This window comes from Budorcas taxicolor, chromosome X (genome assembly GCF_023091745.1).
Source record: "Budorcas taxicolor isolate Tak-1 chromosome X, Takin1.1, whole genome shotgun sequence".
In the NCBI taxonomy this organism is placed as follows: Eukaryota; Metazoa; Chordata; class Mammalia; order Artiodactyla; family Bovidae; genus Budorcas; species Budorcas taxicolor.
In genome coordinates this window covers 10,735,409-10,759,762 of record NC_068935.1, presented here as the reverse complement: position 1 = coordinate 10,759,762, position 24,354 = coordinate 10,735,409, and the positions used below count along the sequence as shown (strand labels likewise).

The following is a 24,354-nucleotide window of genomic DNA, read 5'->3' as shown; positions in this document are numbered from 1 at the left end:
TGATAAGCAAAAATAAGTAAAGCATAAGTTGCCGTTCACACTGGATAAGACCATGTTTAACAGAATGTACATACTGTTATATAGGGATTGAGTTCTTGGTAATTTTATGTTTGTTGTTTTACTATTTATGTTTATTATATTTTGTCATTAATTCTTTAATAAATTTTTATTTGAAAAAAAATCACCTTACTTAGAAATTTTCTTGGTGGGTAGGAGGACTAGGAGAATGACCCAGAGTCCAGGATATGGTTAACACTTGGAATCAACAGAATCACCCGAGGTTAAATTATGTAACTGTCAACTGCATCTGCTATCAGGCCTTGCTGCAATCAGGGCATTCCAGAAGGATTTACAATGATTTCTAAAGAAAGAATCCATGGGCTTTGCAATTATGATAACTTCTGAAGTTCTTAGGTCCATGAAGCTCAGTGATGACTAAGTTGAATCCAATCAAAAAAGAGTGCCAGGGACTCGAGGCTTGAAGAAATATGTTACTGTTTTAAATGGTTGCCTCAATGTGACCAAACCAAGTAAATTGTTGAAGATGAAGAGACTTAAATGCAGGTTACTATCTTTATTCCTATAGCTCAGAAATTTTCTTTGTTGAAGTAGAATTGAACCTTCCTAGGATCCAGGCTGGAGTACTGGCGACAGCATTTGCTCAGGCTCTTTGCCAAAGTCTGCGGACCACATAGGAAGACTCCCACCGCCGACCTGCAAGAATAGAATGGTAGCCAGAGCTAGAAGGCAGCAAAGGCTGCTGATGGTTTGTGGGAATGTTTTCTACCTCTGCTATGCCTCTCCTCCCACCAACCTTACATAAAAATTCAGTCATTGACGGTCTCACGTTCTTCATGTTCACCTCACCTTTTCTGTTTGCAATCCCCAATATGCTCCCAGCCCTTAACCCTCTCAGTACTTAGCCTTGCCTATTCTACATAACCCATAGGATATGGAGAGCAGTGTACTACGAACTACTAGACTCTAAAGCCAGGCTGTCTAGGTTCTAATCCCTGTACTGACATTTGTCCCAGCTGTATGACTTTAGGCAAGTTTCTTATCTCTCTTTCACCATTCCCCCCGACCCTGTAAAATGGGGCTAAAAATAGTATCCAGCTCATAGTCTTGTTTGGAGGTTTAAACAAAAACAACATGTGTAAAGCAATTAGAAAAATGCCTGGCACATAGCAAGTGCTTATGTTAGCTGCTGTTACAGCCATCCAGTGTTTTCTCACATTGAAGAGGTGGTGATTCTTCTTGCCAAAGATACTCTTTCTAACTAGGCTCTGGGCCTCACTCTCTCCTTCCTTCCTTCATATCTTCCTCTCCTCTCTTTTATTTGAAATGTAATTCCCATGACATAACATCTACTCTTTTAGAGTGTGCAGGTGGTGCTTTTTAGTATAACCACCAAGTTGTGCAAAATCTGAGAACATTTTCATCTCAAAAAACCCATACACATTAGCAGTCATTTGCCATTTTCTGCCAACTGCCCCCATCCCTGCCCTAGATAATCAAATCTACTTCCTGTCTCTAGATTTGCCTAATCTGGAATCAAATGATATGTGGCCTTTTGTGTTGGATTTCTTGCACTTACCATACTGTTTTCAAGGTTCACCCATGTTGTATCATATAACAGTACTTCATTCCTTTTTACAACTGAATAATATTCCCTTGTGTGAATACATCATATTTTGTTTATCCATTCATCTGTTGATGGACACTTTTGTTTCCACACTTTTTGGCTATTTTACATACATACATACACAAGTTTGTGTGTGGACATATGTTTTCATTTCTTTTGGTATATACTTAGGAGTCAAAATGCTGAGTCATGTGGTGATGGAATTTAACATTTTGAGGAAATGCCAGAGTTTTCCCAAAGTGGTGCACTGTTTCACATTCCCGTAAACAATGTGGGAGAAACCCCTTTTGCATGTTTTATTTTGCATGTTTATTTTATTCCTATCTACTGGCTCCTGATCTGTCTATAAGTATGGTTAGATCATCCTTAAACTAAGCATTCGCTGGAGCCTGCCATTCCTCTGACACTGTTGGCAACACTCCTCTACTATATCCTCTCTTTCTGTGACACTGCTTCTCTACACGACACGACTGAGCGACTTCCCTTTCACTTTTCACTTTCATGCATTGGAGAAGGAAATGGCAACCCACTCCAGTTTCTTGCCTGGAGAATCCCAGGGACAGGGGACCCTGGTGGGCTGCCGTCTATGGGGTCGCACAGAGTCGGACACGACCGAAGCGACTTAGCAGCAGCAGCAGCAGCAGCTTCTCCACATACTCCTACTCCCCTGGCTCATCTTTCTCCTTTCCCACATAATGTAAACATTCCTTAATGCATCTTCAACTATGGTCAACCTGACAATAATGAACAATCTCTTTTGTTTATATGCTGCTTTCCAGTTTACAAGGCACTTTTTATATATTGTCTTGCCTATTATTCATGACAATCCTGCAAGTGAGTAGAGCAGGCGCTTACTAATACAAACCCCATTTACAGAAGAATCTGAAGATGAGAGTTTTCCTTCTAGCTCAAGGTTCCAGAATTGGAAAGTGTCAGGAATTTATCTGATACAATCAGCTTAATCTCCTTCCCATCTGAATGGCTGATTTTATGACTGATTTTCATGTTCCAGAGTGTCTCAAAACCCCTCAGAAAACTGAGGTCAGGTCATCAGTTATTTAGTTTTGTGCTCAGTCATGTCTGACTCTGCAACCCCATGGAATGTAGCCCGCCAGACTCCTCTGTCCATGGGATTCTCCAGGCAAGAATACTGGAGTGGGTTGCCATGCCCTCCTCTAGGAGATCTTCCTGACCAGGCATTGAACCCACGTCTCCTGTGGCTCCTGCCTTGCAGGTGGTTTCTTTACTACTGAGCCACTGGAGAAGCCCATACATAGTGGTGTGTATCTGTTAATCCCCTACTCCCAATTTATTCCTCCCCCTCCCCTTTCCCCTTTGATAACCATCAGTTCGTTTTCTGTCTTTGAGTCCATTTCTGTTTTATAAATAAGTTCATTTGTACCATATTTTTTAGATTCCACATATAACTGATATTATATCTTTGACTTACTTTGCTTAGTATGGTAATCTCTAGCTCCCTCCATGTTGCTGCAAATGGCATTATCTGAGTAGGATTCCATTGTGTGTGAGGATGTGTATCACACCCTCTTTATCCATTCATCTATCAATAGATATTTAGGTTGCTTTCATGTCTTGACTATTGTAAATAGTGCTGTTATGAACATTGGGATGGCATGTATATTTGCAAATTAGACTTTTCTCTGGATATATGCCACAGAGTGGGATTGCTGAATCATATGGTAACTCTAGTTTTAAAGAGACCTCCATACTGCTTTCCATAGTGGCTTTAATTTATATTCCCACTACTACTGTCAGAGGATTTCCTTTGCTTCATACCCTCTCCAGCATTTGCTACTTGTTTAGACATTTTGATGATGGCCATTCTGACTGGTCGGAGAAGGTGATGGCACCCCACTTCAGTACTCTTGCCTGGAAAATCCCATAGGCTGCAGTCCATGGGGTCGCGAAGAGTCAGACACAACTGAGCAACTTCACTTTCACTTTTCACTTTCATGCATTGGAGAAGGAAATGGCAACCCACTCCAGTGTTCTTGCCTGGAGAATCCCAGGGACAGTGGAGTCTGGTGGGCTGCTGTCTATGGGGTCGCACAGAGTTGGACACGACTGAAGCGACTTAGCAGCAGCAGCAGCATTCTGACTGGTGTGAAATGATACTTCATTTTTAGTTTTGATTTGCATTTCTCTAACAATTAGCAATGCTGAGAATCTTTTCATGTGCCTGTTGGTCACCTGTATGCCTTCTCTGCAGAAATGGCTATTTAGGTCTTCTGCCCATTTTTTAATAGAGTTGTTTTTTTGATATTGAGTTGTATAAGCTGTCTGTATATTTTGAAAAGTAAGCCCTTGTCAGTTGCACTGCTTGGAAATATTTTCTCCCAGATATTTGTCTTTTCATTTTGTTTATGGTTTCCTTTGCTGTGCAAAAGCTTTAAAGTTTGATATGATCCTATTTTTTTTTTTTTGCTTTCATTTCTTTTGCCTTGGGAACCTGATCTAAGAAAATATTACTATGATTTATGTCCAAGAATGTTTTACCTAGGTTCTCTTCTAGGAATTTTATGGTGTCGTGTTTTACATTTAAGTCTTTAAGCCATTTTGAATTTATTTTTGTATATAGTATGAGGGAGCATTCTAACTTCATTGATTTACCTGAGGCTGTCCAGCTTTCCCAACACCATTTGCTGAAAAGACTGTCTTTTTTCCATTGTATATTCTTGCTTCCTTTGTCAAAAATTAACTGGCCCTAAGTGTGTGGGTTTATTTCCAGGCTCTCTGTTCTGTCCCATTGATCTCTATGTTTGTGCAAATACCAAGATGTTTTGATTACTGTAGCTTTGTAGTATTATCTAAAGTCTGAGAGAGTTATTCCTCCAGCTTTGTTATTTTTCTTCAGAATTGCTTTGGCCGAAAACAATGCACTTGAATGGTTCTAGTTCTCTCTTTTATTTGGTAATACAACCAGAACTGAGTTTCTTTGCCTCACTGTTTGAGTGCAGGTGGGGACAACAAACTTCTTCTCATCAGTTACAAGATCAAGACCCCTATTTGGCTGAAATCTCAGATGAAATTTCCTCACTTTTAAGCAAGAATCTAAGATTGGTGCAAATAGTTTTAGCCCCAGAGATCTTTTCCCAAGAGTCTTCAACATGCTGTAATACTTTTCCTAAACCTAATTCTGCAAAATCAACCAACTAGAGGAGAATACACTTACTTGGGGTGAGCGGTAGCTATTGTAGAGAACTCATTGTCCCACTTAGGTCTCCCAAAGAAGGTTTTCTGTTTCAGACCTGTCAGGATGTCATTGGCCTTATCAAAGTTTAGTGCTGCATGACCAGCCTGGAGTTGGAGAAATAGGAAGTTAGAAAAAGCAGGTCTTGATAGCTGCCCTTCCTTCAGCCACTTTTAAACATGGGTGTGAAGGTGAGAGCAGGTAGGAAATCATAAGATATGATTATTTCTGCTCAGCATGCATTATGTTTAATCTGACCTTCATCTTAGGGAATTAGTGTGTTGTTTGAACTCACAAAGTTGCTGTCCCATCCGGTGAGAAACAGACGGTAGTTTAGAAAACCCACTTTGCCTAGTTCCTCCATCTCCTGTTCCAGGGAAGCCAATAGGTCATTGAACCAAGCAAAAGCACCCATCTCCCTGCAGATCCAGTAGAAATAGATCTGGAATCAGCAAAAGAGAATATAGCCTTATTAAGTGCCTCTTACAATGTGCACTATGGTGACATGATTATGCACATATACACTGTATTTGTTGATCAAGTCTAAGAGTGACCTGGAAAAAATCACTTCTACAGAGCTGCTGACCTCAAGTGGCATTAGTATCCAGAGTCCTGACAACTTCCCTTATGGAAAGAGCCAAACATCAGCTTCAGTTCAAGGTGCTTTTAAACTCCAGTTGAAGAGCTGGTTCTTATGGCAAGTCTGCAGGAGCGGATGCCTTGGCTGGGAGAGGTTACTCTCTTACTAATTGTAAAATGCTTAGCCCATGAAAACCATGGACCTGTCAGGCTCAGACCAGATGAAAAATGTTACTCAGGAGTGTACCTTTTGTGTTTTGAGGTTCTGATCTGCATGCTGAAATTTGTACCAGATGGATTTCAAGATAGAAGCAAAGGGGGTAACCCCAATTCCCGCTCCAACCAACACAGCCACTTCATACTGGAAAACATCCTCACTGGCAGTGCCAAAAGGTCCGTCCACCTGGATCCTGGCAGAAGGCAAAAGACAATGGGCAAAAGTGAAGTCTCACCTCTACCTGCAACCTCAAACGTCCTCCCAGAGGCATATGCTCCACAGCTCATTGTTGCTTGTTTATTTTAATCATATTCCATTTTTACCAGACTTAAGGTTCAGTGATGAATTACCTTCTCTTTTCTGCCTGTCTGCATTCTGGTCTGGGTCTCTACTGCTCTTAAGGACCTACCTGGGAACTGGCGAATACTGTTTTTCAAAAGTCCTTATGAGATTTTCTGTCCAGTCCCCCACTGCTCGGATATGAATGGAGAAGAAGTCTTCCTCTGGAGCAGAGGTCAGGGTAAAGGGATGCCACTCCAGGTTAGAGATTGAGGGGCAATTAACAAAAATATACTGTCCCACTTCCATACTGAAGCCATGCTTGTGCATCTGCAATTCCAAAACTTTGGATGGGTGCATGACAACCTATGAACGAAGCACAGAGGCCAAAAGAGGCAAATTCAAATGGCAACAGGGACAAGCAGATAAAGTAAATGGGTAAAGCTGGAGGGCTGGTGATGACAGTAAATTGCAAACAACTCCTTTCTGAACGAGGCAGCAATTACCAAGTCCAGACAATGGTTGCACTATGGAGTGGAGATTCAGCATTATCAAGTTGCTTGATTCTTCAAGAGAGGCTAGAAATGCCAGTTTTAAATTGAAGCATAGTTGATTTACAATATTGTGTTAGTTTCAGGTATATAGCAAAGTGATTCAGTTACTATTTTCAGATTAAATTCCATTCTATCTTGTTACAAAATATTGAATACAGTTCCCTGTGCTATAACTGGATAAGCTGGAAAACCAACAAGAAATGACATTTTTTTGATGTGAAAGCCTCCATCCAGATTTCTAAATGTTAGCGACCAATTTGACTTTCTAAACAATCAGTGTAAGGGCCAAACAAAATATGTCCGTGGGCTAGATTGTTGTTGCAGTTCATTTGCTCAGTCATGTCTGACATTTTGCAACCCCATGGACATGCCAGGATTCCCTGTCCTTCACCATCTCCTGGAGTTTGCTCAAACTCATGTCCATTGAGTTGGTGATGCTACCCAACCATCTCATCCTTTGTCATCCCCTTCTCCTCCTGCCCTCAATCTTTTCCCAGCATCAGGGTCTTTTCCAATGAGTCAGCTCTCCGTATCAGGTGGCCAAAGTGTTGGAGAAGGGAATGGCTACCCACTCTAGTATTCTTGCTTGGTGAATCCCATGGACAGAGGAGCCTGACAGGCTACAGAGATATGGTGTAGACTGCCTGTCAGCAACTTCTGACATAGACCCATGCTGATGATTTCTGCCAAACCTCTCCAGTTCTGTCCAGCACCAGAGGAACTCAAATATATTGCCCTCAAGTTCTTTTTTATTCCTGTGAAGGTGACAACATGGCAATTTATTTCTAGAATCAGGAAGAACAGAACTCTTAGCACAGCAAGAAGAAAGTGCATATTCTTTACCTTGGTAATCACAACCTTCTGCTGAGAGCGGTAAAATCGAAGGATCCTTTCAAAGATGTAAAGAATGCCTGGTGCAAGGATCCATTTCCAAGACTGCACACAGAGACAATAAAAAGCAAGGTTACACACTAATCTCTAGGATTTATTTGTGTAGCAGTTCATTCCTTCATTCAATAAATAAATATTTTTGAGTGACGTATATCATTATTAAGCCACTAATTTCACCAAAACTTGAAGACGGAAATGGAAAGGAGTGATCTACAACAGTTTTATTAATCTGTTACTCATAAAGCAGATCATTTCCTGAAATTTTACAAGTCTCACCAGGAAACAAGAGAAAAGCACAGAAATAAACTACATGGTAATAATATATATTTTTAAATATAGTCATTAAGACAGTATGGTAATTTTTAAATTATATTTAAAGTTTAATTTTAAGAATCTAAGGCTGGGACTTCCTTGGTGGCCCAGTGGTTGGGACTTCACCTTTCAATGCAAGAGGCATGGTTTCGATCCCTGGTCAAGGAGCTAAGATCCTGCATGCCTCTCAGTCAAAAAACCAAAACATGAAACAGAAGCAATGCTGTAAAGACTTAAAAAAAAAAAAAAACTGAAGACTCTCTTCCAGGACAACTTGTCCAGTCTGAAAAGCCAACAAAGAAGGTTGATGTGAAATAGAAGCAGATGATTAAAAACAAGGCAAACAAAAAATTGTGTGGCTCACACTATTGATAACAGCAATATATAAAATTTGGTATTTATTCATCACCTCTTTTCTCAGGTGCTCAAAACATCTAACATAGTACCCTGAGGGTATTATGCAAAGTTAAATAAGTCAGAGAAAGACAAATACCACATGATTTCACTTACATGTGGAATCTAAAAAGCAAAACAAATGAACAAACAAAATGGAAACAGATTCATTGATACAGAGAAGAGATTGGTGATGCCAGAAGGGGTATGGGGGAAATTCATAACATAGGTGAGGAGATTAAAAGGTACAAACTTTCCGTTATAAAATAAGTCATGGAGATGTAATGTACAGCATGCGGAATATAGTCAATAATATTTTAATAACTCTCTATGGTGACAGATGGCATCTTATTACAGTGATCATTTTGTAATATATAAAAATACCAAATCACTCTGTTGTACACTCGAAACTAATATATACGGTAAGTCAATTATACTTCAATTTGAAAAAAAAGAAAGTTGAACTCAAAAACAAAGTAGTAAGGGAGAGCTGGAAGGTGAGGGAAATTGGGAGATGCTGGTCAAAAAGTACAAGCATTCAGCCATAAGATGAATAACCTATAGCATATGTCCTCCATAGGAGTCAGCACCAGGCTGAACTAATAATGATTATAAGATGAGCGATAATAACAACAATGACAATAACATCTCCTAGCAAGAGTCTACTATCCTTGTCCTGGTCGTACCTCAGCAGGGAGCCCTTCAAACTGGGGAGGCTTGCAGTGGGAGGCAGGATCATCCCACTTCTCAAAAAACTCTGCACACTTGTGAGGATGATTCTCAGCCATGCTCTCTTCTGTTTGACCCCGGACAATTCCACTGAGGCAGAAAAAAGGACAATATGTGGCAAAGAATTATACAAGATCAGGAACTGGGGCATGAAAAATGGGAGTTTGAGGACCTTACCCAAGACCATGAATTCCTAAGCCAATGAAGTAGATGATAAAAATGTGGTGTGTATACCAGAAGACCTCAAAATAACTCCTCCGGATGAATTCCATAGCTGAAGTCACCATGAGAACCAGAGCCATTGTGATGATCACTCCAGTGAGACCAGCAATGCTGGTGAATGTCACATACACCACTGTCTATGAAAGGAGAAATTTCAGCCAGACACCATGTCCACCAAGGACACCATGACCTTCCTGCTCGTGTTCAGATCCCACATGCTTTTCCCTTGAATCAACTCACTGTATTTGGGGACTGGATGGGATTTAGCCATGAATAATTCTCCTGATGAGGTAGGTTGGAGAGAATGGAAGCAAGGGATCCATCTGTGGCCTGTCTGCTTCTGCTATATCGTTCAAGGTTAAACAGGTGTGCAATGATGTGAATAGCTAAATGGAAAGATGGAAAGGAATGTGAAAGTTGTCTCAGAAACATCATGGCAGGCATGCCTCACTAGAAAGGGAAAATCCTACATGTGGTACCAAGCAGAATGGTGAGTCCACATAAAGTGCCCAATAATAATTACAGAGAGAATTAAGAATTTTTGTCATATTCAGTCCCAAAGGAATAGAATGTAAATTCCATGAAAGCAGGTCTAAAATGGTGCCTGGCAAATAGTGCCAGGTATTCAGTAAATATATTTTGAATGTTTATACACATGGATGAATGAAACTAGATTCTGAATGTCTGGAAGCCGGCAGGTTCATCCGTTTCCCCAGTTACCTGTGTGTAGGCAGATCATATATCCCACCAGTTTGTGGAAGGCGCGGTTGTGATCCAGTTGCTTTCTCAGGGTACTCCTATAAAACTACAAATGTGAAATGATCATGGTGAGGTATCTCCAGGCAGCTTTATGAAATTCACTATACGGCCTTCCCTGGTGGCTCAGATGGTAAAGAATCTGCCTGCAGTGCAGGAGACACAGGTTCAATCCCTGGGTTGCGAAGATACCCCGGAGAAAGAAATGGCTACCCACTCCAGTATTCTTGCCTGGAGAATTCCAAGGACAGTGGAGCCTGGGACCCTGCAGTCCGTGGTATCGCAAAGAGTTGGATACAACTGAGCAACTACGACTTTCACCTTCAATATATAACCAACATGTCTTACATAAAGCATGCCAATACCCACCCACTCTTGCTCACCCCCTAACCTCACCCCCCAAAGGAGATTTCTGGCTTCCATTCCTAGGGGCTTGGTGCTGAGCTGTCCTACTGAGCTGTACAGAGTCTTTTGTCTTTAATGTGAAAAATGACCTACAAGTGGTTAGGACTCACTGAGCAGGTGCCTCTCAGGAAAGACAGCAAATTTCGACACACGGGAAGAAGGATCAGCATGCTGTTAAAATTCAAGCAGCGAGCAGAGGCTCGGGCCCAGGCCAGCGCTGACTAGAACAGAGGAGACAAGAAACCGTCAGCTGCTTCATCTCTTTATCTAGCAGGTGAGCACGAGCCTGGTCCACTTGTCTGAAACCCGGACAATGAGTCCAAACTTTCTGTTTACAAATGACAGAAAAATTGCTGAATTTAATATTGAATTGAGAAATCCTCTTGACAGTGGTTTTGAAATCTTTGACTACACATTTATCAATATGAAAGAGAACAGGATTTAATGATTTGACAAATAAATTCTATGAATGTAACACTTTGCATTCAGGATTTTTGCTTAATACAGTCAATTGTGAATTTAGTTCATCATTTGTAAAACAATCTTGAATATATATATTGCATTTTAAATATAGCTTAGATATTTTGAGTTATAGTGACTATTTTTCTCTTTTCTATACTTTCTAATGTTGCAGTTATAAGTATGCAATAATCATGTAATAAAAACAATAAAAAATTAACTTTATATTTAAGATCCCTTTAATAACTGAAAAAAACAAAACAAAGAAACCTCTCAGAGTAAAAATTTAAACTTAGGTAGAGATTTGAGAAGGGAGAACTTCTAAGAACAGAATTTCAAAATGATTTCCTTGGGTGGTCAGGCAACATACATCATCAGTTCAGTTCAGTTTAGTTCAGTCACTCAGTCATGTCCATCTCTTTATGACCCCATGAACTGTAGCACACCAGGCCTTCCTGTCCATCACCAACTCGCAGAGTTTACACAAACTCATGTCCATTGAGTCTGTGATGCCATATAACCATCTCATCCTCTGTCGTCCCCTTCTCCTCCTGCCCTCAATCTTTCCCAGCATGAAGGTCTTTTCAAATGAGTCAGCTCTTTGCATCAGGTGGCCAAAGTATTGCAGTTTCAGCTTTAACACCAGTCCTTCCAATGAACATCCAAGACAGATTTCCCCTAGAATGGACTGGTTGGATCTCCCTGCACTCCAAGGGACTCTCAAGAGTCTTCTCCAACACCACACTTCAAAAGCATCAATTCTTCTGCACTCAGCCCTCTTTATAGTCCAACTCTCACATCCATACATGACCACTGGAAAAACCATAGCCTTGATTAGATGGACCTTTGTTGGCAAAGTAATATCTCTGCTTTTGAATATGCTATCTAGGTTGGTCATAATTTTCCTTCCAAGGAGTAAGCATCTTTTAATTTCATGGCTGCAGTCACCATCTGCAGTGATTTTGGAGCCCCCCAAAATAAAGTCAGCCACTGTTTCCACTGTTTCCCCATCTATCTGCCATGAAGTAATGGGACCAGATGCCATGATCTTCGTTTTCTGAATGTTGAGCTTTAAGCCAACTTTTTCACTCTCCTCTTTCAATTGCATTAAGAGACTCTTTAGTTCTTCTTCACTTTCTGCCATAAGGATGGTGTCATCTGCATATCTGAGGTTATTGATATTTCTTGTGGCAATCTTAATTCCAGCTTGTGCTTATTCCAGCCCAGTGTTTCTCATGATGTACTCTGCATAGAAGTTAAATAAGCAGGGTGACAATATACAGCCTTGATGTACTCCTTTTCCTATTTGGAACTGGTCTGTTGTTCCATGTCCAGTTCTAACTGTTGCTTCCTGACCTGCATACAGATTTCTCAAGAGGCAGGTCAGGTGGTCTGGTATTCCCATCTCTTTCAGAATTTTCCACAGTTTATTGTGATGCACACAGTCAAAGGCTTTGGCATAGTCAATAAAGCAGAAATCGATACTTTTCCTGAACTCTCTTGCTTTTTCGATGATCAGCGGATGTTGGCAATTTGATCTCTGGTTCCTCTGCCTTTTCTAAAACCAGCTTGAACACCTGGAAATTCATGGTTCATGTATTGCTGAAGCCTGGCTTGGAGAATTTTGAGCCTTACTTTGCTAGCATGTGAGATGAGTGCAATTGTGTGGTAGTTTGAGCATTCTTTGGCATTGCCTTTCTTTGGGACTGGAATGAAAACTGATCTTTTCCAGTCCTGTGGACACTGCTGAGTTTTCCAAATTTGCTGGTATATTGAGTGCAGCACATTTATAGCAACAGCTCTCAAGATTTGAAATAGCTCAACTGGAATTCCATCACCTCTACTAGCTTTGTTCGTAGTGATGCTTCCAAAGGCCCACTTGACTTCACATTCCAGGATGTCTGGCTCTAGGTGAGTGATCACACCATCGTGATTATCTGGGTCGTGAAGATCTTTTTTGTACAGTTCTGTGTATTCTTGCCGCCTCTTCTTAAATCTGCTTCTGTTAGGTCCATACCATTTCTATCCTTTATTGAGCCCATCTTTGCATGAAATGTTCCCTTGGTATCTCTAATTTTCTTGAAGAAATCTCTAGTCTTTCCCATTCTATTATTTTCCTCTATTTCTTTGCACTGATCACTGAGCAAGGCTTTCTTATCTCTCCTTGCTATTCTTTGGAACTCTGCACTCAAATGGGTATATCTTTCCTTTTCTCCTTTGCTTTTCGCCTCTCTTCTTTTCACAGCTATTTGTAAGACCTCCTCAGATAGCCATTTTGATTTTTTGCATTAGTTTTTCTTGGAGATGGTCTTGTTCCCTGTCTCCTGTACAATGTCACAAACCTCCATCCATAGTTCACCAGGTACTCGTCTATTAGATCTAGACCCTTAAATCTATTTCTCACTTTTACTGTATAATCATAAGGGATTTGATTTAGGTCATACCTGAATGGTTTAGTGGTTTTCCCCACTTTCTTCGACTTAAGTCGGAATTTGGCAATAAGGAGTTCATGATCTGAGCCACAGTCAGCTCCTGGTCTTGTTTTTGCTGACTGTATAGAGCTTCTCCATCTTTGGCTGCAAAGAATATAATCAAACTGATTTCAGGGTTGACCATCTGGTGATGTCCATGTGTAGAGTCTTCTCTTGTGTTTTTGGAAGAGGGTTTTTGGTATGACCAGTGCATTTTCTTGGCAAAACTCTATTAGTCTTTGCCCTGCTTCATTCTGTACTCCAAGCCCAAATTTGCCTGTTACTCCAAGTGTTTCTTGACTTCATACTTTTGCATTCCAGTCCCCTATAATAAAAAGGACATCCTTTTGTGTGTTAGTTCTAAAAGGTCTTGTAGGTCTTCTAGAAGCATTCAACTTCAGCTTCTTCAGTGTTACTGGTAGGGGCATAGACTTGGATAACTGTGATATTGAATGGATTGCCCTGGAGACGAACAGAGATCATTCTGTCGTTTCTGAGATTGCCTGCAAGTACTGCATTTTGGACTCTTTTGTTGACTGTGATGGCTACTCCATTTCCTCTAAGGGATTCCTGCCCACAGTAGTAGATATAATGGTCATCTGAGTTAAATTCACCCACTCCAGTCCATTTTAGTTTGCTGATTCCTAGAATGTCGATGTTCACTCTTGCCATCTCCTGTTTGACCACTTCCAATTTGCCTTGATTCATGGACCTAACATTCCAGGTTCCTATGCAATATTGCTCTTTACAGCATCGGACCTTGCTTCTATCACCAGTCACATCCACAACTGGGTGTTGTTTTTGCTTTGGCTCCATCCCTTCATTCTTTCTGGAGTTATTTCTCCACTGATCTCCAGTAGCATATTGGGCACCTACCGACCTGGGGAGTTCATCTTTCAGTGTCCTATCTTTTTGCCTTTTCATACTGTTCATGGGGTTCTCAAGGCAAGAATACTAAAGTGGTTTGCCATTCCTTTCTCCAGTGGATCACATCTGATCTAATAGTAGAAGCTGCCAGAAAAGGAGACAAGGAATCAGTGCTTCAAAGTAATGAGCCAAGAAACAGGCTTGATTAGATATAGACTGGACAGAATATGTTCAACTCTGTGGTAGCTAATTTTGATTTCTCTCCTCAACTGTACAACTGGTCTCTGAGTCAGCTCCATGTACTTGGGACTGCATACAATGTAGTATGACAATTTCACAGCAGCAAGAAAGGTGGTGGCAGCAGCCAGACAACTTTTGTTGCACTTCATCTGACTGGCCAGCCTTACATTTGTGCCTGTCAGTGACTTGCTAAAAGGAAGAAGATGAGGCAGAGTTAACAATTTCTTTGCCTTTTTCTTGGAAAAGGAAATGACGATCCCGTCCAGTATTCTTGCCTGGAGAATCCAAAGGACAGAGAAGCCTGGCAGCCTAAAGTCCATGGAGTGTCAAAGAGTTAGACATGACTTAGAGACTAAACAACAACAACTAAAGAAGCAGATAGATATTACTCTATCACAAATTTGTTTTATTGTATATTTTGATTATATTTCAATATAATTGGTTTCTATTATAATCCCATGTATTTTATTAACTATGTTTAAAAATATTATTCTGAAAGGGAGTTGGTAGGTAGGCTTCACTAAACAGAGTAATCCATGGTATTGAAAAAGGACCCCTCTAGTTATGCAATTGGTTTTTACAATAAACAATTTGTCACTGACTTTGGATCAGGAAGATCCCCTGGAGTAGGAAATGGCAACAGTGGAAAATTCCATGGACAGAGGAGCCTGATGGGCTACAGTCCATGGGGTCACAAGAGTCAGACATGACTGAGCAACTAAATCATCACCACCACCCACTGTTTTCTAATAATCTTTTTGGCACAATGACTATTTTTCCATACAACCTAAACCCAGACAACGTGACACTGGTTTAATAAGCCAGGTCAAGATCTGCCTACATCCATAATGGCTTACAATGTCTGGCAGTACAGTGAACATGAGCTGCCCTACTGTTTTCCATTTCTGACTCTTCCACATGACCTGTGTTTTCTCCCTCTGCTGAGTCACACCCCAACTGTTTTTGGTAGAGATAGCCTGTTCTGTTTCTGAGTAAATTTCCTCTGCTCATCTCAAAGATCCTGCATTTCCATATTAGTTCCCACCGCTTGCTTATTTGAATCACAGAGGTTCCTTAAAGCTAAAATTGACAATTGAATTGAAAAATATAGGACTACAACTTCACAGCTTCATATTCTGTTGACGATATGTGTATGGATGATTTTTTTTCAGAGAAAATCTTTTTTTTTCCCCCATAGCTGCACATTGAAATACACCAATTTATGTTCACTTTTCAACACTAACAATAACTGATGTTTTAATTCAATTGCAGCTGTCATTAATGCTTCATTGACTATGGATTTAAACTCATTCCTCTGAATAAAATAACTCTGTATTTTCCTAAAGGAAGCATAAATTTAAGACATACCCTTGGGAGTGAGTAAATAAATTATGGTGCTTCAATGCCATGAACTGTTATTCTCTTAAAAGAATGAGCGTTATCTATATGCAATAGTGTAAGGCTGGTAAATGCTTCACAACCAGTTTTCAGGGGAAGGGAGATTCTTGATTTCCAGTGTTTGTCAAATTGCCTGTTGTAAATACTCCCACCATGGTAGATTTCAAGATACCAACCTTATGTCATTAAACAACACTGGATGTAGGGTTGGGAAGAGATGTACAACTGGCAACTGCATACTGGCATGAGCTAGTTCCAGCACATCACTGGTTATGTACTTACATGGAGAGATATCTGAGATACATGAAGTGTGAGAAGAAATTTCCAGCCAATATCTACAATGTGATCCTTTTTTTCCTTTGGTTAATTTTTTTTAAAAGTGTCCTATTGAATGTGCTTATCAAAACTCATAGAAGCATACACCAAACAGAGCAAGTTTTACTGTTTATATGGAATAAGTGAATAAAAATATTACCTTTCTCAAAAACAAAACCTATATGTCTGATGCATTTGTGAGTATACGTCAGTGTGTCTTTAGAGACACACAAGTCGAACAATTAACAAAGGTTATCTCCACGGAATGTGATGGGAGAGTGATTTTCACATTTTATTCTAACACTTCTATATCATTTGATCTCCTTGAAAGCAGTATCATGTATAGTTAATTTTTTATAGAAAGGATTTTACAAAATGAAATTGCCACAGGATATCAGCGTGATTCATTTTTCTGCTGCTGACTTTTTGATCATAAAGCAATTCTGTTAATAGTTAGTCACATTTATTATATCATTCTCTTCGTAAAAAACTATTTTTTAAACAAATTAACACTTCCTTTGGAGTTATAGTTTCCAAAGAAGGATCAAGGACCAACATTTAAAATGGAAAACAGCAGGGTGAAATAAGTCTGAACAGAACATTCAAATGAGTTGTGATCTCAAGACGAATCGTTTGATTATGAAGAAACAAGGATTTTTAAAAAGGACAAGCTGTCTTTATTTTTCTTAAGATCTTTTTTTAAATATGAATTTATTTATTTTAATTGGAGGTTAATTACTTTACAATATTGTATTGGTTTTGCCATACATCAACATGAATCTGCCACAGGTATACACGTGTTCCCCATCCTGAACCCCCCTCCTTCCTCCCTCCCCATAACATCCCTCTGAGTCGTCTCAGTGCACCAGCCCCAAGCATCCAGTATCATGCATCGAACATAGACTGGTGATTCGTTTCATATATGTTATTATACATGTTTCAATGCCATTCTCCCAAATCATCCCACCCACCCCCTCTCCCACAAAGACTATTCTATACATCTGTGTCTCTTTTGCTGTCTCACATACAGGGTTATCATTACCATCTTTCTAAATTCCACGTATATGCATTAGTATACTGTATTGGTGCTTTTCTTTCTGGCTTACTTCACTCTGTATAATAGGCTCTAGTTTCATCCACCTCATTAGAACTGATTCAAATGTATTCTTTTTAATGGCTGAGTAATACTCCATTGTGTATATGTACCACAGCTTTCTTATCCATTCATCTGCTGATGGACTTCTAGGTTGCTTCCATGTCCTGGCTATTATAAACAGTGTTGCGATGAACACTGGGGTACACATGTCTCTTTCAACTCAAAGAGGACACTAACAGATGGAGAAATATACCATGTTCATGGATTGGGAGAATCAATAGATTGAAAATGAGTATACTCCCCAAAGCAACCTATAGATCCAGTGCAATCCCTATCAAGCTACCAACGGTATTTTTCACAGAACTAGAACAAATAATTTCACAACTTGTATGGAAATACAAAAAACCTCGAATAACCAAAGCAATCTTGAGAAAGAAGAATGGAACTGGAGGAATCAACCTTCCTGACTTCAGGCTCTACTACAAAGCCACAGTCATCAAGACAGTATGGTACTGGCACAAAGACAGAAATATAGATCAATGGAACAAAATAGAAAACCCAGAGATAAATCCACACGCCTATGGACACCTTATCTCTGACAAAGGAGGCAAGAATATACAATAAATTAAAGACAATCTCTTTAACAAGTGGTGCTAGGAAAACTGGTCAACCACTTGTAAAAGAATGAAACTAGAACACTTTCTAACATCATACACAAAAATAAACTCAAAATGGATTAAAGATCTAAATCTAAGACCAGAAACTATAAAACTCCTAGAGGAGAACATAGGTAAAACACTATCCGACATAAATCACAGCAGGGTCCTCTATGACCCACCTCCGAGAGTAATGGAAATAAAAACAAAAATAAACAAATCGCACCTAATTTAAATTAAAAGTTTCTGCACAACAAAGAAAACTATAAGCAAGGTGAAAAGACAGCCTTCAGAATGGGAGAAAATAATAGCAAATGAAGCAACTGACAAACAACTAATCTCAAAAATATATAAGCAACTCCTCCAGCTCAATTCCAGAAAAATAAACGACCCAATCAAAAAATGGGCCAAAGAACTAAACAGACATTTCTTCAAAGAAGACATACAGATGGCTAACAAACACATGAAAAGATGCTCAACATCACTCAGTATCAGAGAAACGCAAATCAAAACCACAATGAGGTACCATTTCATGCCAGTCAGAATGGCTGCAATCCAAAAGTCTACAAGCAATAAATGCTGGAGAGGGTGTGGAGAAAAGGGAACCCTCTTACAGTGTTGGTGGGAATGCAAACTAGTACAGCCACTATGGAAAACAGTGTGGAGATTCCTTAAAAAACTGGAAATAGAACTGCCTTATGACCCAGAAATCCCACTGCTGGGCATACACACAAAGGAAACAAGCTGTCTTTAAACATGTACACTGGGTGAGTCTTCCTGGAAAGCTAATGAAAAAAGGCACCATCAAGATGAAAGTGACTTCTTCAAATCCTTACCTGTTACTGAATAACTGACAAGAGTTAGCAGTCAAATTTGTTTCTTTAACCAGGCAGTGGCCAGATTGATGAGCCTGTGAGAGAACCATTCTCATCTCCAAGCTTCTTCTTGTTCACTTCCATGCCAACATGCCATACCCACTGCACCCTTCCTCTCCTGTCCTTATAATCTGCTCCTTCCCCAGGCTTCTCCATCCTGTTACTCTGACTTGATCCCATCATTCTACAGGCCTTGAATTTGGCAACACCACCCACTCCACAAAACTCACCGCACCAAGTATCCCTCTTGTTTGATAGGTAGTTTTCTGTGAGATCAGTCCACAGCAATGGTTTTCAAGTTGTTCATTCATTTATTTTCAGCCAAACTCTTTCTTAAAATCATAAGCAGGAATCCACAAGACAGATAAATGCTGCTTTGGTTGATGTAGGGACACTGTCCTGTTAGCTTTGATGTAGGGACACTGTCCTGTTAGCTTTCCCCTCACACTCTGCAGGGACACCTGAATTTCTATGGAAACCGGTTCGAAAATTACTCAATATTTCTTTATTGTGTGTTTTTATTATTGGAGCCACGGAGTATGCCCTGGATAAGGCTGTCAGATTAACAAACAAAAATATAGGATGCTCAGCTAAATTTGAACTTTAAAAAATGAATCATTTTCTGATATGTCCCTGTCTCATGCAATATTTGGAATAAATGATACCCCCAAAAAAATACTTGTTGGGACTTGCCTGGTGATCCAGTGGTTGAGAGTCCACTTTGCAATGGAGGAGGGGGACACCGGTTCAATCCCTAATGAGGGAACTGGGATCCTACTGCCATGCAGCAACTAAACCCACCCGCCACAGCTACTGAGCCCAGGTGCTACAACTAGAGAGTCCTTGCACCGCAGAGCCACAAGGAGGGATCTCTCATGCCGCAACTAACACCTGACACAGCCAAATAAGTAAATACTAACTAAAAAAAAAAGATTCGGGGCTTCCCTGGTGGTCTAGTGGTTAAGAATTCGCCTTGCAATGCAAGGGGCACCTGTTCGATCCCTGGTCCGGGAAGATCCCACGTGTGGTGGAGCAACTAAGTGGCCACAACTATTTAGCATGTGCTCTAGAGCCTGGGAGCTGCAACTACTGAAGCCCAGATGCCCTAGAGCCCATGCTCCACAACAAGAGAAGCCACCATAGTGAGAAGCCTGGGCACTGCAAAGAAGAGTAGTCCTGGCTCAACAAAACTAGAGCAAAGGCCCACATAGCAGTGAAAACCCAGCACAGCCAAAAATAAATAAGTAAAATAAATAAAACAGATTTGTTATTTTTCTGGAATTCAAATTTACCTGGGTAGCCTGAAGTTTTTTTTCTGGCGACCCTAACCCTAGGGGAAATGAGGGTATTGGGTCACAAAGGAGCCAGAGTTATAGACAAGAAAAAACAGAGAGATTCCTCACATCACAACTGTGACACTCACCCCCAGTATTTGTCTTGTGTAGTAGTACTTGGTGGCCTTCTCAAATGACAGGAAGGCATGCACGAACAGGAAAACATTCAGCCCCAACCAAGCAACCTAGAGGAAGAAAAATGAAGCAGGAATAAAGTGAAATTTGGGTATGGGAAGGAGTAGATAAGGGGTAAAGAATAGTTTCACCATTTGGCTATTTTGTGTTTATATGTTTTCTTTTTTTGGCAGAGGGCATGCACTGCGAGGCATGTGGAATCTTAGTTCCCTGACCAGGGATCTAATCTGTACCTCTGCAGTGAAAGTGCAGATTCCTAGCCACTGGACCATCAGGGAAATCCTATATCTGTTTTCATTTTAAATGAGTAAACTTAATTTCAAAGTGAGTCAGGACTTCAAGACATGCACTAATGATGCCAATCACCAAGGTCAGCCAATCAAGGCTCATAGGCCAAATCTAGCTCACCACCTGTTTTGTACAGCCTACAGGCTAAAGAATGGGTTTTATATTTTTTCCCATTTTTAAATGGTTGGAAAAATGAAAAGAAGAATATATTTCATGACACACAAAAATTATATGAAATTCAAATTCCAGTATCTATAAATACAATGGTATTGGAACTTAGCCACACCTACTTATTTCTGTATTGTTTATAACTGCTTTTGTGATTCAATGGAAGTGTTGAGAAATTGTGACAGAGAACATATGGCCCGCAAAGCCTAAAATTGTACAATCTAGCCTTTTGCAGAAAACATTCGCCAACTTCTGGACCAGATCATTCCAACTATTATACCTGAAAGATGGCAATAAGTGAATAAGTGGATTTCTAAAGAAACAAAGAATAAATTCAACATCTGTAACAATACCCATCTGAAGGGAATAAACCATTCCAGATGGGCCTGCCTCTTTAATTATACCCTGACGTACACTTCCCTATTTTTTGTTGCAATTCTTTTCTTCAAATTAACCTATCATTGGTGTGGACTCATTTGAGCGCTTAAGACTTTGTCTGTCCCAAGATCTGTCTCCATTGGCAAAGAGAGAAATTTGGAACCTACTCCCCATCGCTTTGGAGAACAAAGTCTGTAATTGATCAGGACTCTAGGGGCACTGGAATACATACCTCTAATATATATCTATGGCCCTAGGATGGTCCAGAACCATCTCAGCCCTATGGGTAGAGGGCCTTTAGTCTAGAATATGGCCCATTCAGATTCCCTAGATATGGACCAGTCACATACCTGTAGCATCATAACATAGTGATTTGAAGCATGATGTTGGAGTCAAACTCCCTGGGCTCAAATTCTAGTTCCACCACTTTCTAGCTCTGTAATCTTAGATCTGTGATTTAACTTTTCTGAACTTCAATTTCTTTACTTATAAAATGAGGATAATAACAATATCTACACAACAGCAATGCTGTGAATGTTACATGAAATAATACATGTGAAGTGATTAATACAATGCTCGGTGCACTGTACAAGCTCAATAAATTCTGGCTGTGTCATCACCAGACTGGCTTTTCCACTCAATTTCTTTCTTCATTCTTTGCCCACACACCCTTTCCAGAGTTGTGTGTCTTCCAGAGATCTTTGACCTTAATGGAAAAAGAGAGGTGAAAGCCACAGATAATTCAAGAGTTTATAAGACAAGGTAGAGAACCTTATTTAGAGAGAGCAAAAATATTTCAGAATCTGACAGGGACACAGAGGCAAAGAACACTGTGTCAGCCAAATAATCAACTGCAAGAAAGATGAATTGTGAAATACAGTGACATCTGTAAGGAATTCCATTCCCTTCCCCACCTAGACTATAATTTCCTCCACTATGAATGGAAAAGAAAGTCAAGTAGAAGACCTGGCAGGAAGGAGGAGTAAAAGTATTTTTGGGGTAATTTATTTTTCATTTTAAAAAGATAGCAAAGGAGTACATGTCAGAGATAAGAAGAAGTCTGAGACCTCTAGAGAGATTGGTGCAAGGTGGAAAGATACTTAAATTATCATCACCTAAGAGAGGGATTATAAAAAGAGGATTTTAGAGCTAGAAACACTCATATTTATATATAATCTAGTTTTCATTAATCCCCCCCCCCCCCCAGCTACAACACAGGTGACCTGAAGTCTAGAGAAGATAAGTAATTTGATCTTGGTCAGTCAGTTAATAGCAGAAAGGAAGCTAGAGTTCAGTTAGAGAGTGTGTTAGGAGAAGGGGATTTTGTACATGTAGTGTGGTAAAGGAGTTCTGGCTTGAACAATGGGGAGCGGGAATTGAGTGATGGCTCTGCAACCAATTCACTGTGTGACATCTGGATCTTACTTTCCCTTGTAAAATCAAAGAGTTGGTTTCTTTCTGCACTACCTAAAGCCATAGCCACTAACCACATGTGGCAACTAAGTACACGAAATATGTCTAGTTTTAATTGAGATGTGCTGTAAGTATAAAATACACATTAGATTTCAAAAACAGTAAAAATAAAATAATATCAATTATCTCATTAATATTTTCATATTGATTACATGTTTAAAGGATGACATTTTAAATATACTGGGTTAAACAAGATATATTACTGGACATTCATTTCACCATTTTCTTCTTACCTTTTTCAACATAGGTATTCAGTTCAGTTCAGTCGCTCAGTCGTGTCCAACTCTTTGCAACCCCATGAACTGCAGCACGCCAGGCCTCCCTGTCCATCACCAACTCCCGGAGTTTACACAAATCCATGTCCATTGAGTCAGTGATGCCATCCAACCATCCCATCCTCTGTCATCCCCTTCTCCTCCTGCCTTCAAACTTTCCCAGTATCAGGGTCTTTTCAAATGAGTCAGCTCTTCACATCAGGTGGCCAAAAAACTGGAGTTTCAGCTTCAGCATCAGTCCTTCCAATGAACACCCAGGATTGATTTCCCCTAGGATGGACTGGTTGGATCTCCCTGTAGTCTAAGGGACTCTCAAGAGTCTTCTCCAACACCACAGTTCAAAAGCATCAATTCTGCACTCAGCCCTCTTTATAGTCCAACTCTCACATCCAAACATAGGTATTAGACAATTTAAAAATTACATATGTGACTTCGCATTATATTTCTAATGGACAGTGCTAGGCCATAATCTCTAAGATCACTTCTACCTCAAACATTCAATGATTTGATGATTTTTTGGTGTGAGCAGGACAGAAAGAATGGAGAGAAATGAGTGCTCCATAGCAGTAGTTAGAAGTCAAATGGAAAAGAAAAAGAGAAAAAAAAAGAAAACAGATTGAAATTCCACACACTTGTGGTTTATATTCTTGTCTCTTTATCAATCAATTTCTAGAGTTGGACTGATTTCTAAAATACTGAAATACATCATACACAGAAAAGTATATTAAACATACATATGTAATCCTAGGATTGTACCTTTCAGTGATAACTGACCTTGAAAAGTTCAATATTGTCATGGAATTTTTCCTTTTCCAGTAACTGTACACATATTAACAAACGTAACATCTCTTTACTCTAAGAGTAATTAATAGAAAGTGAAAAATCACTTACCAGAAACAAAACTGAAAACCAGTGATTAACCACCCAGTTTACCATTGTCAAAAGGTGGTTTGGAGCCTCTGCAGGCAGCAAGGAAGATTCAGCAGCTTGGATTCTGGAGAGGTTCTTCAGGGTTAGCACCTCTGTCCAGCTCAGAGTCTGTGAAACTTTAATATTGCAGATTACAGAAAGATGCACATCTACCCACAAAGCTTTCGGAAATGAATAAATGCACTCTATCTTCCTCCTCTGGTCAGAACTATGTTATCAGCCTTGGTAAACCAGCCCTACCTATAAGTACCACAGGGGTTTTCCCTGGTGGGGTTTTATCCCTTCAGGAAATAACAATCTTCTTAGGTGAGGATATTCTCTCCCATTAACTTACCAGCATGACTTAATGTGAGGCATTGTCTTCCTTGATAACACATTCGCTAAGGTTTCTCAGAAGGAAGAGTTTAGGCTGAAGCTATAAACAGATGACCTCTGGAAAAACAGGGCAGAACAGAAGCATGTTAAGGAAGCTGCTTTGAGGTGGGTTTTCAGAAGAGTTATTGTCTCTGCTGGCTGCAATTTGGACCTCAGTTTGGCTAGCTCAGAGACTTAGTTTACCAGTTCTCCTGGAAGATGACCTGGCTCTGGAGAGCTCTTGACTGGTTGGAAGGACAAGTGAAAAGAATGGCCACATAGAATAAAAGAAAATTTAGCAGGTATAAATGTATACCTCAGCTCAGAGGAAAATAGAGGCAAAGTATTTGTCTCAAAATATTTGGGAATTTTTATGTTATATAGATAGATAAAGCTGAAAGCCACTGTTGAGTCAAGACTGTATAATAAAATCAGTACAATACTTTTCA

The 24,354-nt window shown here is 39.9% G+C and overlaps 1 protein-coding gene across 1 annotated transcript; it reads right to left on the bottom strand.

Moving 5' to 3' along the window:
- Nucleotides 1-587: 587 nt before the first annotated feature.
- Nucleotides 588-23,928, bottom strand: NOX1 (NADPH oxidase 1). Its single transcript, XM_052663482.1, has 14 exons — nucleotides 23,886-23,928; nucleotides 23,513-23,667; nucleotides 19,994-20,089; nucleotides 10,304-10,414; nucleotides 9,753-9,837; nucleotides 9,273-9,418; nucleotides 8,988-9,169; nucleotides 8,768-8,900; nucleotides 7,329-7,421; nucleotides 6,062-6,297; nucleotides 5,683-5,845; nucleotides 5,152-5,298; nucleotides 4,839-4,963; nucleotides 588-714 (listed from the first exon to the last, which is right to left on the bottom strand). Exons 1-14 carry the CDS (start codon nucleotides 23,926-23,928, stop codon nucleotides 588-590), a joined length of 1,842 nt encoding a protein of 613 aa, XP_052519442.1.
- Between the last annotated feature and the right edge of the window lie 426 nt (nucleotides 23,929-24,354).

Coding starts and splice junctions, on each gene's coding strand:
- NOX1 (XM_052663482.1), bottom strand. CDS start 23,928: ATGTGTTATCAAGGAAGACAATGCCTCACATTAAGTCATGCTG. Junction 9,838..10,303: donor TCCTGAGAGGCACCTGCTCA/GTGAGTCCTAAC, acceptor TCACATTTGTAG/TTTTATAGGAGTACCCTGAG. Junction 8,901..8,987: donor TTAGGAATTCATGGTCTTGG/GTAAGGTCCTCA, acceptor TTTCTGCCTCAG/TGGAATTGTCCGGGGTCAAA.